This window comes from Chamaea fasciata, unplaced genomic scaffold, assembly GCF_029207755.1.
Source record: "Chamaea fasciata isolate MVZ Bird 193981 ecotype frontalis unplaced genomic scaffold, bChaFas1.0.hap1 SCAF_4, whole genome shotgun sequence".
NCBI classification, from domain to species: Eukaryota; Metazoa; Chordata; class Aves; order Passeriformes; family Sylviidae; genus Chamaea; species Chamaea fasciata.
Window position 1 is genome coordinate 45,535,954 of NW_027094089.1, and position 16,339 is coordinate 45,552,292.

Consider the following 16,339-nt stretch of genomic DNA (forward strand, 5'->3'; position numbering starts at 1 on the left):
AGCTCAGCTCCTGCTCCAGAGCCAACACAGCTGCATCCTATATCCCAGGAGCAGGATACCCTGCTATTTAAAGGTCCATTTCATCAAAGAGGGATTCATTCCAATGGGACCTACAGGTATTGACTCTGAGACATTAGCCAAGTACAATTATAGTGTGGACTCAGCTCTGCTAATGACACCATCTTGCTACTGCCTCTTCCCAGAGCAGAAGGACATGGAGGAGGAATGGAGATGATTCCAGGAGGTGATTGCAAAACTGAGGCTGAGTGAGCAGACTCAGCTGTTGGAGGAGGTGAGCCTGTGCTATGTTGTCTGCCTGGGTCAGCTCTCCTGTTTGGGTATGTGGCATGTGTCCTGCCCACTGGAGGTCCCAGGCCTGGAGCTTGTGAATGGCATCGGTCACTTCTGTGTCCAAACCCAGACGCACTGAAGGGCAATGGCAGAGCAAGTTAAAGCAGAATCACAGCAGCACTTATGGAGGAGCAGTGACCATTCATAATGCAACAGCTTTCCCTGAAAGTGAGAAGAGCTGGAGAGGGCAAAGGGGAGGTGGGGCAGACATGTTTTTTATATGTGCTGTGAGTCTGAGCAGTGGTGTGTGGTGCAGGAAAGAGCTGAATGCTGGGCTGCAGCCTCCTTTATCTGCCCTCTACCTCCTTCATCCCACCCCCTTGCATACAGAATTGCAATCCAACAGATGCTCTGGCACACAAGCAACAAAGGCTGGTGTGTATGTGCATATCCGTGCTGCTTCTCAAGGAAGCAGAGCTCTCCATAAGGGGTGCTGGTCAGGCACCATGGGCTGGAACCAGCCTCTTGATATTGTGTGGGGTTTAGTGACAGTGATAGGTTAAAGGGGAAAAAGCCTTCAGCAGATGGGATTTAGGGCATCCTCTTTGCTTCCCTTGCAATGCTCTCCAGAGCACTTTGCTGGAGGAAGAGAATGGTGCAGAAGTTCTTGGAGGAGTGAGGGAAGCTGGTGGCCACATGGGCTGAATTTCACATCCAAGAAAGGCTGCCGAAGGAGTGGCTGTGGCATGATATGGAACAATCTCAGCAGATGGGCTCCAATATGATGAGACTCCACTGCAGTGGGGGGCCTTCCTATGGTCTCCAGAACAGCCTGGCAGGCTTAGGGATAGATCCTGCATGCAGGGGAAACACCCACGACTTCCTTTAGATATTTAAGACAGAGACATCTCTTGGCTTGGTGAGAACCAGGCTGGTCCAGGATCAGCTTCCACCAGCCTGTCTTAGATGTCACCTGTCTCTCTCCTGTGCCTGTGAAGAGTTTGGGCAGCCAGAGCAGGCAAAGATGCCCCTCTTGTAAATCCAGTGAGGAGAAACCACCAAAGTGCCCTAAGCAAAACCTCCCTGTGCCTTGGGAATGTGTCAAGAGTCAGTTCTGCTCCTGCCTGGGACTGCCCCGAGGAGATACGTGGGACAGACGTTGCAGCAGAACTGCCTGTTTAAGAGCTACCAGGGTGGGAAATAACCATTCAGTCTGGGTTTCTCCACTGCTGACAAACTGTCATGCCTTGAGCTTGTTTTAGGATATGCAACATAGTGAAAGGCTCTGTCCTTTCTGTGAAGGAGTCTGTGACTGTGTCTGTACAATTGCAGCTCTGCCAGTCCTGGCTGCCCATCCAAAGGCTGCCCATACATGAGGGCACTGCTCAAATACCTGGTGGTGTTGTTCTGGCCCACATGAGAAGTTCAGCCGGAGTGTATCTCCTTCATGACTTGGGAAGACATAAGTGACACAGTGTCCAGGACAGGGCAGGTAATGCATTGGCTTCCCCCATGCCCATCCTAGGAGCAGGCAGATTTGAAGTTGTGGGGCTGTGAGCTGAGAGCCAAGGAGGAATAGCTGGAGATGGACAGGAATCAGATGGATGAATCCTGGTATGAGCTGATACAGTAAAAGAAGATGAACTGGGCAAGGCATGCAGCAGTGGGAGGAGAACATTCAGAGCATGACTGAGGTCAGCAGAGCATCTACTCTGCAATTCACACCTGTACCCCAGAGACCATGACCATAGCCAGGGTATCACACCCCTCCTGAAGTAATGAATACTAATCCTGACCCTGAAGGGAAATAAGGGGATGCAGCAATGTGCCCTGCCACAGGGCAGCAAGAGTTCCTGTCCCCTCCCTCACCAGCTACCGTCTTGCAGTGGTCATCCCAAGAAGGGGAGCGAGCCCTGCAGGAACATGCAGTATGGAGTCTGAACACCTGCAAGGCTGCAGGTCATGCAGTGGCACTGTAGCAGCTGAGGCAGCACAAAAAGCTTCTGAACCAGGCAAATACTGCCTCACCGTTCCTCTTCAGCCTGGGGCCTCTGTGCCAGGGGCCTAAACTTTTGCCAACAGCTTCTCTTCCTCCTGGGCATGGGGTGGGATTGTCTAAGCATGGGTAAAACATGCATTTCTCTATATTCCAACTGGAGAGGATCACTTCTGAAATATTTTAATTAGAAGTTAGTGGGTTCTGTATTGTGCCTACTTGGCCTAACAACTCATCTCGTAATTCTTAGAGAGCAGATTAGAAATATATTATAAATATATAAATACCAAGAAAATGGTAAATTACTGGCATTTGCATTTTTCATAAGAACAACTCTGGGAAACACTGGCAATATGCCTGTGAATCAGCTAAACCCATCCTCAGAGTTTAAAAAGTAAAACAAACAATTACTTCATAGCTGTAAAGAAAGCATCTCTCATATGCTTCTTATTTAACTTTTTCACTCGATGGAACATACAAATACTGATGGAATTCCTGGAACCAGAGTGAAAAGTGCAAATTTTGTTTTCCACAGAGAAACAGACCCTCATCTGGAACTTTACCTGCAATGAGTTTTTGGAGGAGACATGTTTTCCAGACTCCTCAAATTATTACAGAAACTGGCTGAATGCACTTGGTCAGTATTGCCAATTTCCAAGGCTTTTAGCACTTCTGATGTGTTCTCTAAGGGTACTCACATCTATGGCAAAAGGAGTAGAAGGCATGGATGGAAAATAAAATGTCTTTGTGGCACCAACAACAGTAAGGTGTCATTTCTGCAAGCAGAACTGTGGGCTAGGATGTGCGTAGTCGGATGGTGTGAGGTAGGGGATATGGGGCGTTCCCACAACTACTCCTGAAATTTTTGGCATACCAGGGATTAGTCAGAGTCTGAGCACTGCAGAAATCTGACACTAAACTGCCTTCTGAGAAACAAAACTATTTGTTCAACAGGCAACAGCTTCAGGGTTGTGAGCACAATTTAGGCAGCCATTAAAGGGGGGAAAAATTTTTTAAAAGTCCTTTTTTCCCCCTAAGTTGGCTGCTTATTGTAGCCACTGACGTTTCACAGGTTTTCCGAACTTAGAAGAGTACGTATTTCTGAGTATTAAGCGGTGGCCTCGTTCTATTTCCCTTCTCCAGGTAATAGGGAGCAGGCCAGCAGTTTCAGATACGATCCCTTTAAAAACTAACCCAATCCCTTCCTTTTAACTTCTTTTCCCACGCAAGGTGCTACCGGGTGAGCAGAAGAAGTTACTTAACTGCTTTTACTTACGAATTCACTGCTCTAAAAATATTTTCAGCTTTGAAAATCACGTAAGCTTTCCTATCGGCTAACCCCTGAGGCTACCCCTTCGTTTAAGCAGCGATTAGAGACGCTCCCCTCCTGAGGGGAAGGCGGGAGCAGTGGCAGCCAGTCAGAGGGGACAGCTCAGAGAGATAGCCAATCAGAGGGACGAGTTCGCCTCCCTGAGTGGGCGGGGCGAAGGCGTCGCAGCTCTGAGGGAAGAGGGGTTGTGGCGCCGTGAGGGGCTGAGGTGGGTGACAGTGGTTGGTGCGTGTCCGTACCGCTGTAGATTTAAAAACATTTGATGCTGACAGAAATACTTCATCCTGCATACTTCGTTTACTGAAAGTGCTGTTCACTCGAGTCCTTGGAGAATGAAACAGGGTCATATCCTGTTACAGACTCGTTGCTTTTCGCTAAAAAACTTTGAAGGTTTCCTTTTAGTCTCACAGACTAGAATTTCTAGGTCCCACATTTTTAGTTTTAAATTGGAAAGCTGGAGTGTACCGGGATGCAGTGGTTTTGTTTTTCGCTGTTTGACATATCCTTAAGAAACCAGTGGTACTTGGAGTGACTACTGAGCAGTTCGCTACTTCTGGGTGTATTAATTTAAATTTTATCACTGGGAGTAGTAATTGCAATTCTATAGCTAATACTTGAATTAATGCATGTTTATATTGCTATAAAGAGTTCTAGCCAGTGATGCGCGTCACTTTGCTAAAGTGTAGTTCTATCCACTGCCCTCCAGCACTTACGCTGCAGATCCATCTCTCCTTACAAATGCATCCCTGCTTGCTCCTACACCAAATCTGTTGGATGTAGATCTGATGGAGGGTCCAGCAGGCTGTCCATAAGGTTTGCTTTAGCATCTTGTGATTTTGGTCCACTGTTTCAAACTATCCACAGTCCTTCCCTCAGAACGTACCCCTCTACTTTGTTCTCTATATGATTTTGTATGCCTTAGTCCCTGTTTTGTTTCTCTGCCTGAAGCTACCTTTTTACTTCTGCTGCACTTCTTTTCTCTGCCCAGACTCCTTTCAAGTAACCAACTACCCCTAGATACTTTTTCCTTCAGTGATTCCAATTCTATTACATCCATACCTGACATTGCTATTTCCAAATTTGTTAGGTAGGCATTTTTAGCCTCATGTCATGATACTTACTGGTGCATACATGAAGTGCATACATGAAGTTTCCTTTATGGCCCTACAGTTCATTTTGACTGAAATTCAATTACATCATACATTTTTTGATAGAATTATCTCGCTTTGTCTTTGACTCTTCTACCTATTTTTAATTAAGAAAAAGTACTGTCTTGCCTTGTGCAGATCCCAGCTACAATATATTCTGGTTTGCATTCACACTGTGTCTCTGGCCTTGTGCAGTTTTTGCCTCTTTCCTGGTTCCCCTCAGAATCATCAACTAAGAAACCTGGTGTTCCATCACGGCCTCATGCTCTCAGATAGCCTATACAATATCTCCTTTTTTCTTGTAAAACTGAAAGCATGGGGAAAGTCCCTTCACAAATACACAAGGCAGTAAAACGTTGATAGTCTGGGCAGTTGACTTAGTGCCTTTAAAAACTAATTTGCAATCCATAAAAAAGTCATTGAACCAATTAATTAAAGGGTCATTGCTTAAGGGAGGTAATTTGTATTGCCTACATTTACTTAATTGTTCTAAAGGTTTTCTGAGAGATAAACACCAAGAGACATAGCTAAAAAAAAACACCAACAAAAACAAACAAACAAAAACCCACAAAACAAAACACAAAAACATAAGCCCAGTTTTTTCAGATAAAAATAAAATATTTGTGGCCTGCAATTGGTCTGTTACATCCTTCCAGAGGAAGAATGCTGAATGCTTTGTGTAGCCTTCTGCTACAGGAAATTCAGTCCATGGTGCCTGTGCTAGAAATTATGAAGTTGTTAATGTTGAACCTGAAATTTGTCCTTCTCTTTCAACATTTTTAGGTGATGTAAAAAGTTTTAAACTGATCTATATTCTGTATGTCTTCCAGACAACTGAAATGTTGAAAATGTCACAAAACAAGATGTTTGCAGGTTTGAAGTATCACTCAACAGACTATTTATATGAGGTATGGTTTTATTGTTTCTCTTAATAATCTGAATGAAATATAGCAGCTACTGATGAAAAGATGGAGTACACATTAAAGAAGATAACAATAACCACTTTCTTTAGAATTCACTTTCAGAGAGGTTGTTGTGCTGCACTTTGTGGGTTAGAAGGGACATCAGTAATTTTTAGTGTCTGTTGCATTTACGATTTACTTACCGTGCATATACAAGTTTCCTGCTTAGAGCTTTCTTTGGAGAATACACTGTGCCTTCTAATGCATTAATTTAAGTTAGTTACTTGTGGAGAACTAATCCAACTTTCTAGCTTCTTTGGTGTGTTTTAGAATAGTGACACACAATGCTGTATTCCTTAATGTTTGTAGGCAAAAGTTTTTGCGATGTATTAGATTAAATTCAAGAAAAGGAGATTTTTTTTTTTCCTGTAGCAACAATGAATATTTTGGCTTTATGAATTTTGATCAGGTAAGATCTAGAAGCCTTGTGAAGTCTTGTTTCCTTCCTGTCTCCCTCTGTGATGTTGCCAACTTCTTATCCCTGAACCACCCAGTAAGTAACTGGGTTATTACTTACTTAAATTTGTAAGGTGTGATTGCAAAGGAAAGCCACAGACCAAACACAAGACTTCCTTCCCTAGGGAAGCAGAGTAGCTTTGCCAGAAGGGGGCATTTGTAGTGTATGAGCAGAACTATGTAGCAAGACACGGTGCCTTCTGGATTCAGGGAGAGTGCAAGGACACACAGGAGAATTGCAGCCTGGGAAGTGGTCCAGCAATATTACTTGCAGTTAATCTGCGGTCCGTGTTATGAAACGTTGCCCACATCCCTTTCCTTGGAGTGCAGCAGCTGTTCTGCAGAGTGCTGGTGTACGTACCTACTGTTTCATTAGGTTGTAGCAACCAGAACTTTTTTTTTCCCTTGTACTTCCAATAGTAGGCAGTCTGTCATGCAGTATTTGGGTGGAAATTTTCTCAATGTAGTTCCCTTTAGCTCGATCACAAGTTGTTTCCATATTATCTATGAATAAAAAATAGATATATTAGTAAAACATGTTATGGGCTGTATGAAAAAGAGAAGAATTACATAGCTTTTCTTGCCTGGGTTTTGAGGAAGATGGTGCTGACATCAGGACAACTGAAAACTTTTAGAAGAGAAATGGCTGAGTGACCTGCTGAGCAGCTGCCTGAAACAGTGTAAATCTTGCACTATAGTGCTACCAGAAGAGGTTAATGGTTGTGTTCACACATTTAAAGGTATTACAGATCTGACTGTGCAAGGGAGATTCTGTGCTCCAGCTGCAGCTTCTGGTTCCACCCTTGTGCCCAGTTGCTACCTTGTAGAGAAAGTTACATTGTGTTGATTTTTCCTGTATCAAGTGCAGGTGACTAAAGCTTCCAGCTTTTAGGAACCACTGGAATTCAATGACCTTATATATAACTGCTTCCTGCACATATCTGACTCAACGAGATGCAGAATCCTGCTCCTAACAGACTTGTTATGCACTTATATCAATTCCAGGTATAGTTTTTCCAGCTTCCCTTTATCTTTGATTAAAGGGGCCTGTTCAGTTATCCTAGATGGAAGAGTTACTGTCATGGGTTTTGTAAAGAGCATATTATTCTATCCGTCTGGGTGGAGCAGAATTGCTTATCTTTGCCCAAATGGGTCAGTGTCACTTATCAGATGGTGGAGTGCTACTTATCTCTCCATTGTTTCACTACTTCCATGGGAATGTCTTCTGCTAATGGACCATTAACAGCTCATCAATGACATGACACATTACACTGCACTATTGTAAGCTGCTCCACACAGGGAGGAGGAGCCAAACCATCTTAACCTAGATAAAAAGGAGCCACAGTGCCACTAGGTATCCAGTTTTTCCACCGGATCCCTGAAGGAAGACTGGACCCATCTCACCATTATTGGACCCTTTTTCTTCAACGGGACCATCTCTACTCCAACAGAACCACATCTACCACTCCAGGAGGGCTTACTTTGGACTGCTTCCAACACCCTGACCAGCAGGGTGTCAGGTTGTATTTCTGACTCTGTCAGGGTTTTCTAGGATTTCTTGTTTGTTTGTTTGCTTATTCTTCTGTACTACAACATCTGTATTTTTTTATCCCTAGTAAAGAACTGCTATACCTATTCCCAAAATCTTTGCCTGACAACCTTTTAATTGCAAATTATGATAATTTGGAAAAGGGGGGGAGGGGCTTACATTTTAAGGGAGACTCCAACCCTCCCTGGCAGATACCTGTCTGTCTAAACCAAGACAGTTACATATTTCATGCTCCTGAGTGTTGTAGGTGTGATTGCAAAGTCATCTTAGTAGTGCAAGGTTTTCTAATGTTTTAAACTGACAATACATGCAAATGAATGGAACTGGGGAAATGCACACAGTATCTTTCAGTTAGAAGAGAAATGTGCAGAGACCTTTATATTTTCTTGATAAACAGGGGTAAAGACGTGCTGATTGAATGCTGCAGCCATTAATAATAGCCTTGAAAAACACTTACATATTTTTGAGAATGGCTAGAAAGGTTGTGTCTTATCAGACTTTTTTAAGTGATCTAATTCAGCTCAAACTTTACACTTAGGACTATTTAATTTAAAGTATTTTGTAAAATGCACAATTTTCCTGGTTTAAGGCTATTACCTGTGATGAGACCTCTAGGGTGCATTTCTTCCACTTCACAAATATCAGTGACAGAAAACAATTTTAGCTAATAAACTGAAGTTAGCCTCAGTAAAACTGCATAGTGGTGTTTCAAATTTCTTTCTGATCTTTGTTTTATTATTGCATGTACTTATTTTTCTATAGCTTCTACTTCTACAGTAGCACTAGCATTCTTCTTTAATGTGAGAGTCCACTGACAACTTTTATGTGCCAAATCTGACAGCTTCTTTTACTGAAAAGAGGGGTTATACGTAGCATTTTCTGTTCCTCTAATCTGCAGTAGGAAATTCACTGGCTGCCCTTTATTTTATGATAAATGCAATTGTTTCAGCAGTCCACTTACTGTTTCAGCAGTAAACTTCAATACCGATTACCTAAACTGATATATGGCCAGTAACACGTAGAAGACATGGGTCCAGCTTCCCCTAGTTGTCTGATTCTGTCTCCTTTGTTCAGAACTTGTGAAAGAGATCACTGGGGAAACACCATGGTTTGACTTAGGCAAGAGGAACTGACTGCATTGGACCAGATCTGTTTTTTCACAAGAGCCTTTTAAAGAAAAGATGCTATGATGGCAGGAGTTTTAGCTTTTTTTAATAAAAATTACCTAGCATTTACGGAATTGTAACTGTCCCACAAAGGATTAAACTGAAATGGGAAAAGGATTTGTATTGATGAAGCAACAGTTTTTGTTTTCGTTGCTTCCTGTGTGTTTGTTTGTTGATGTTGATTTATTTTGGTTGGTTTGTTTGGGGTTTTTCTGCCCGTAAGTTTTCTCATTTCTTAGACAGGATGGTTTGAAAAGCACAACAATAGCATGGTTGTTCTGGTTGCAGTCCAAATCAGTGAAATATTTCAACTATTTCTAGTTTGTCACCTGAGATGTCTGACAGTACAACCTATATTTGGCTTGACAGCATATCTTGGAATGGGTGGGCAATTCTGGGACCTGAAACAAGGCAGCTGAAGTGAGGTAATGGGTTTACAACTAGAGAAAAGTTTCTGGTCTCATTCATTATGTTCTTCCACATCACTATAGTTACTTCTCTTTTCCAATATGCCTTTTACTCCACAGGCTTTTCAAGAACAACTTCTTTCTTCTTCTTTCTATAAACTTGTTAAACACAAACATGTAATATCATTTTTCTTTGCTTCCTGAACTTACTGGTTACTCAGTGGTTCTGTGCTCTTTATACAACACTGAGAATGGGTTTCTGTGACAAAAATAACTGTAAGATAGTTCATGGAACTTGGTATTCAGTGAAAAGTTACTAAACTTGCCACATAGACTATTTAATTCCAGAATTCAATTGATTACTAGCCCTGGTTTTAGTGAAAATTAAAGGCTTTGAAAGGGCTTTCATTAGCTCATAATGGCACATAAAAGACAAGAGGCCTTAGAATATTAAAAGCACTTGAAACAGCAATAGTAGGAATGATACTGAATTGTTTCTGGTCAGCTTATCCATGTGTCCATTCAGGAGACCAATCCAAGTGTTAGGATCAGCACTTGTAATTGCACATTCAAAATTCAGTTAAAGTGTAGCTAAGCATATGTACAGTTCTGCATACTCAGAGGTGTAGATTAAAAGTTAAACAGTGAATCCAGTTAATGTTAGTATCTTCTCTTAGTTTGGACTGTGTTAGCATTATGAAATAAGGTTTAATTTAAAAATACTGCGTTCTAGTAGAAAACCCTTGAGAGCAGTGGGAGTGTTTGAAGATGCAGTGCACAAAAAGAATGTCTCTCTCATGTTTTATCACATGGCTTTTTTTATTCAGAGCATGGCAAGGCAGAAGTTTTCCATCTGGAAATTATCACTTTGCTTTCCTCGCTGTTTACATCAAGATGAAAATTATCATCTCAATGGACTTTTTGCTGATGATAAGTACAGGAAGCCTTGGACTAGAAGTATGATACATAATCCTTAATCTTAGTTTAGATTTACTGTAGATTAAAGGAAAAGCTTGTGTTTATCCATAATATGATGAATCTGGTAAAAAATATTTCCAGATATAACACTATGCCAATTCTTATAGCTCTTGAAGGTAGAACATCTTCATTGCCCAGACTGAAACAAATGGGTAATGGATATTTGAGTGGCACCATAAAGGAGATGATATTTGATTAGTTTGTAGAGATATCTGGAAAGTTTTCTTTCCAGAGAAGCATTTATGGAAGAAAAGCAATGATCAGAGATAGGTAAAATACCAAATCTGATTTGTTGGGAGACGTTTGGAAGATGATGCTGAGGTTATGAGATGTGGGGGGAAATGAGGTTCTCAAATGACAAATACATAAGTATAAAAGTGTTTGCATCTTTCTTGTGCATTTGTATTACTTCTGCTAATGGAAACTAAAGGTGTTGTTTTTTCTGTACATCATATGTAAAGTTTGATTAATCTCTACAATTTTTTAATCAATATATTAAAATTCATTTTAATATTTTCTGTGAGACTTTTTTTCTCTCCTTTTTGTCTTAGTTGGTTCAACTCAGAACATGATTGCTATTTCAGTATTGGATCAATGGAAGAGAAGTTTACCTGTGGAGGATTTCCTGGAAAAGTCAGTAACTTTAAGTTAAAAACATTTATGATTTCATTGATATCATTCAGGTACTTTGTGAATTATAAGCTAATGATGAAAACAGAATAAAAGATGTTTCCTGACAGTAGCAAGTGTGCTGGAGCTGTACACATGATCAGACAGCTTAGAGATGGGTTTTTTCACTAAAAGTAGTACCGTGTTTTTATGGAATTCACTGGTTCTTTACACAGTTTTTAATGGTTGAGTAATCTATTTATGATATTGGAGAAAGGCTCTGAAAACTGCATGAATATGAAAGTAAACTTCTTCCCCCCTCCCCCTTCTCTAAGACAGTTATCTCATGTGATAGTACAAGCATAGCTATTTTTCCATACTTAGAATAGTCTCCATTTAAATATTTGCCATTTTCTAGAAAAGCCTTACTAAGGCTTTGACTTTGGAAGTAGTGTCCTGTGTAGTCTCAGAATAAGCAACTCAGTTAGGTTTGTTCTATCTATAAAACAACAGTGAAACCCAGTGATTTCAATGAAGTTGTAACTTGGGCAGTGTTTTAAGGTTCATGGATTTTCAAAGGATTATGCCATTAGGTTTGGATATTACTTTTATCAGTACCACATGGTTATAACTTGTGAACTATACTACCTGTAGCTTCAAAATTAGTTTCTGAACTATAATCAAAATGTTGTAAAATAGTTGATTGTTTTAAGATATGTAGCAGAGATTCCCTTCTATTGCTGTTTACACATGAAGTCTTGCACTGAATTTTAGAGCACAGATTGCTTTACCAGAATTACCTTTAGATGAGTAACAAATAGCAAAATGGTGTAATGCTAAGTGTTATTAAAAATATGAATAAATCAACAGGACACAAAATGAGAAATCAGTTGTTTGAAATGAGAATATTAAGTACAATAACTGTCGATGAGCTGATTTGGGTGCTTCAGAAATGTCAGCACTCATCAGAGTTACTATAATGCTGCAGTCAATTTATATGGGTAGCATAGCATTCACACATATTTTAATCAATTTTTGTAGCTGTTTTGTCCAGATGCATGCTTAGCACAGGAAAATGATGGCGCTTTTTTTCCCTTTCTGTAGTCAAATGATTTTCCTACTTCTTTGGAAAATGGTAGGGATGTTTTCTTAATAAATAATAGCAGTACTGAGATTAGTATGAGAAGTTACAGGAAATTGAAATGGTTTTGTTTCTTCACTTACCCTGTCTTTTTTGTATTGTTGTTACTGGCAATTTCTTCGTGGTTTTTGAAACAGAGGAGTACATTTAACCCAGCAGCGAATTTCTGTCACAAACGTTATGACATCAATAGGTTTGATGCTTTTTTCTTTTTGTTCAGTTTGATGCTGGGTGTAAACTTAAAGAACTTTTTCTTGGGGAAGAATTGAACATGTAGTTTGACCATAGATCCAGAGAATAGAGGGGACTCCATAATTTCCGACCTTCTTTGGTGAATATGGTGGTTCTCAAAGTTTTTAGAGCATCTAAGTGCTGTTGATTCACTGAAATCAGGAATTTATGACATTGATGTTGCTACAGCTTAAGTGTCAGGGTTTTTTTCTGTTTTTTAGGAAACCTATCTCCTCTGTAGAGTTTCAGACTAGTAATGATTTAATAGAAGTCATTCCAAGTTCAAATCCTTTCTCTCAGACTAACACAGAAGAACATTTTTTACTTATGAAGAATGGTTTTAAGGAAGACTTCACCCAAGACAAATTTTTGAAGATTTACTATGCCACTGAATTTAAAGAACCACTGCAAGGTGAAATGTTCAATTCACTGTTTTCTAAGTTTTGATGGCATAACCTTGTTAACTTCCATAATTTTTGTGCATGTTCCAGAGACATTGATGAAATCATTTGGGTGATCGAAAAATTTGCAGTTGTATAAGGTATAACCACTAAAGACAGAATTATTTCCTGGAGAAGCAGGGCTTGTGTTAATAGTTTAAGAGAGATGCAAGCCATAAGAAGTTTAAGTTAGATTTTTTTATGGAGATCTGTTTGAGTTAGCATCATGCAACAGTTTGGTGGGAACATAATCAGTATCTGTCATTCCCAGGCACTATGAGAGAATGGAGAGATATTACAGATAGGGAGTCATGCAAGGAGTGAAAGGGGCATGAGGGAGTAAGGAGACTTCCATATTGCTAAAAAAATAAGGAAGAAGAAAAAAAAAAACTTCCTTTGCCCCTCTATATATATTACGTATGTGTAAAATATGTGTGTAGATACACATGTATTTCATACTGCAAATATAGGGGAATGTGTCAAATGTGCAGTGGTTACTGCATCACTTCTGTCTCAGGAGAGCAGTAGTTTAAACTTATAAGAAATAGAATAATGTGATGACTTGGGTTGGAAAGGACCTTTTATGGTAGTCCAAATCCCCTGTAATCAACTCAGATTGGTCAGATCCTCATCCAACCTCACCTGGAATACCTGCAGGGATGGGGCGTTGACACCTCCATTGTTGTAAGAAACTGCTTCCTTACATCTTAGTTAAATTATCCCTCTTTAAGTTTAAAACCTAAGATCTAAAAGGTCTATCCCCACCTTTCTTATAGGCCTCCTTTAAATACTGACAAGCCACAGTAAGGTTTTCCTGGAGCCATTTCCTCTCCAGGCTGTACATATGCTAATTCTCTCAGCCTTTTCTCAAAGGAGAGGTGGTCCTTTCCTCAGAAGTTCCTTTATCATACTTGAAAATGCAAACAAGGAAACAAAAAGAAAATATCTTTTGTTTTTAGTACATATTATGTTAGACAAAAGAAAAAGCTAAAGAAAACTAGAGGTTATCATATGAACCGTGGAAGTCTGGACTTCATTGCACTTTAAATCTTTTATGATTTTTATGCTTAAAGTAAAAAGCAGTTATTGTTTTGCTGACATTTATAGTATTGCAACAGTTGCTCAACAATTCTCTTTATTCTGATAATCCTTAGTTTTTTTATCTTGTTTTTAATGTGGCTTTTTTTTCTATTTTGCCAGATTTATGTTTGGAAGAGGAGTTGGTTTTTATCGATAATCTTGAAGCTTTTCGTAAAAAAATGCCAGCTTTATCTATACTTCTGAGCAGACTACAATTTTTTTTAGTGAAAGATCCCCTTTTAGATTCTGAAGGACAGATTTTAACAGCAGAAAGTCTTTTCAGGTACCTACAAATTGCTGTATAATATTAAACAAAAATAGTCTGCGTTTAATGACATTAACATTTTAACATTTGTTATATTTTACCTTTGTAACTAGTTTATATTTGCAACAGGTAAAGACTTCAGCTTTCCATCTTAGGAAAAAATGAGGAGATTGAAATTTATATGCATTAAAAAAACTGGATTAATGAAATTATGTAATTTTTACATTTTATAGGTGTGAAATGCAATCAGGGTATTAGTTTTGGAATATGAAAAACTGTACATCTTTAAGGAACCCTGTCCTCCCTCCAAGTGACTGATTCTGTGTCAAGAAATATCGCTAAATTTCGTAGGGCTAGGATTTTACATGTGCTTCCATGTTTCTTTTCTTCTCTCCTCTCAGATGTGTGGCCAGTAAATCCATGCTCTTACCTGTTGAATTGTATTTCAAGTTTAAATATTAATTTTTCTTATGGTTTTGCTCAGTTTTGCAATACTAGATTGATTGAATTTAATTGAATGACATCTATGTCATGAATTTGAACAAAATGGTACATTGAAGCAAGTATGTTGTATCAAAATTGGGCCTAGTGTTTTGTTAAGATACACATTGTGTACATACATTCATAAAGTCTGGCTAAATCTTGTAGTGATTTACTTCATGTCTGGACCACTTGTGCTGCTTCCTTTGCACTTGGAGAGGTTGCATGATTGACAGGCAAGGTAAAGCAGATTTTGACTGAACCAGCTGTACCCATATAGTAGAACAAGGAGGAATTGGGTCGTTTGCCTGTTTTTTCAAACATAAACCCCAGTCTTGCAGTAATTCTTGGATTTAACACTGTGTGAATACTGTAAATACCCAGTGAAGATAACATGATCCAAATTCTATAATGGCCTTGGGAAATACCTGTAATGGGAGAAAAAAAATGCTAGTATGAAGCTTTACAGAAATATCTCTGACCTCCTGATCTGTGGTTGAATAGCAAACCCGTGGACCTGTCCAAGGTGGGGAGTCCAGATCTCCTACTGCAGTGCACAGGGAGATGCATTTAGACAGAAGGACTCAATTAGACAGACTTCAGCTTCAGTTAAAATTCATGAGCATCCCAAGGCTGCACAGGGAACAATTCGTACTCTGCATTCTGAAATATTCCTCTAGGAAATAGTGGTGTCAGGGACCGATGAGGAAGTTAATCACCTGAAAAGTCACTATAGATTTGGTGCCTGTAATTAGCACAAAGGGCAAGCCTGATGAAGAATTTTATTTCTACTTGATAAATCTTCATCCCTGTGCTGCTTGTGTCCTTGCTTTGCAATGCAAATAGTAGCTTCATTCCTAACTTTTACTTCCAAGTTTTAAAGTTTTTCAGTTAAACCAGCAACATACTTTTAGTTTTCAGATTAACTAGTAATAAGCACACTCTGCCTTCTCTCATGCTGAATCTTTCCTGAAGATAGAAATGAAAGATGGCAAAAGAGAAATAAGGCAAATAGATTACAGAGATTTTATGTATAGTAAAAAACCTTGACATTGGAAGAAATTAGATCTGCAGCTTTTGCAGAAAGCAGTTTTACATGAGGGAACTTATGTGTTGGAAGATTGAAGAATTATATTATGAAAGTTTTTTTCTATAACTGTTTAAGGCAGGCCCCAATATTAAGCGGTTCTACTCTGCAGATAATGTATTATTTCTTGAAAATATTTTTTGGTTAATTACACTGATTGGTACACCATCACTTGGAACTCCCTTCTTAGAAAAGGCATGGATTTAGAAAAACTTTTTCCATGTATATGGCTATCAAAACTATTGCAAAGAGTTTCTGTCTTAGACATTAAGTAATACAAAGAAGTCACTTACTTTCTTTTATGATCTTTTAAAGAGAATGTTTGACTTTCCAAAATGGAATGAAGATGGAAGAGATTCAAAATGAATTGCAAGGGATTAAAGAGAGTTTCTGTACTATATCTATAAAAGATGAGGAGGTATTATCCTGTTGTTTCATAGTATATATTATATTGGTGGTTGTTCTGCATTATGTGTATGTGTTTGTTCACCTGCAAGTCATCTAACTGAGTTTTTTTATATTTGCCAAATATTTTGTGCTTTCATGTTTCCAACATTAGAAAACACTGGTATTATTTGTGGTTTTTTGATTCTTGGATACTGTGTTTAGCACACATCTCCACTCTGACCAGCTGTTTCTCCTGGTACTTGATGTGTTTGCAGTTTTATGTAGGTCCTTGTTACATTAAGAATAAAAATTAATCAGAACAGGAAGCTATGACAT

At 39.2% G+C, this 16,339-nt stretch overlaps 1 protein-coding gene across 1 annotated transcript in view; it reads left to right on the forward strand.

Annotated features, from left to right (window-relative positions):
• Positions 1 to 204: 204 nt before the first annotated feature.
• Positions 205 to 16,339, forward strand: part of SHOC1 (shortage in chiasmata 1) — a 52,394-nt gene continuing 36,259 nt past the window's right edge. Inside the window, exons 1-7 of the mRNA XM_066181435.1 lie at positions 205 to 292; positions 5,596 to 5,673; positions 10,133 to 10,262; positions 10,835 to 10,916; positions 12,486 to 12,676; positions 13,905 to 14,067; positions 15,932 to 16,034. Of these exons, the coding sequence (XP_066037532.1) occupies positions 5,605 to 5,673; positions 10,133 to 10,262; positions 10,835 to 10,916; positions 12,486 to 12,676; positions 13,905 to 14,067; positions 15,932 to 16,034 (738 nt within the window). The 5' untranslated portion in view covers positions 205 to 292; positions 5,596 to 5,604. The remainder of the gene's footprint in view (positions 293 to 5,595; positions 5,674 to 10,132; positions 10,263 to 10,834; positions 10,917 to 12,485; positions 12,677 to 13,904; positions 14,068 to 15,931; positions 16,035 to 16,339) is intronic.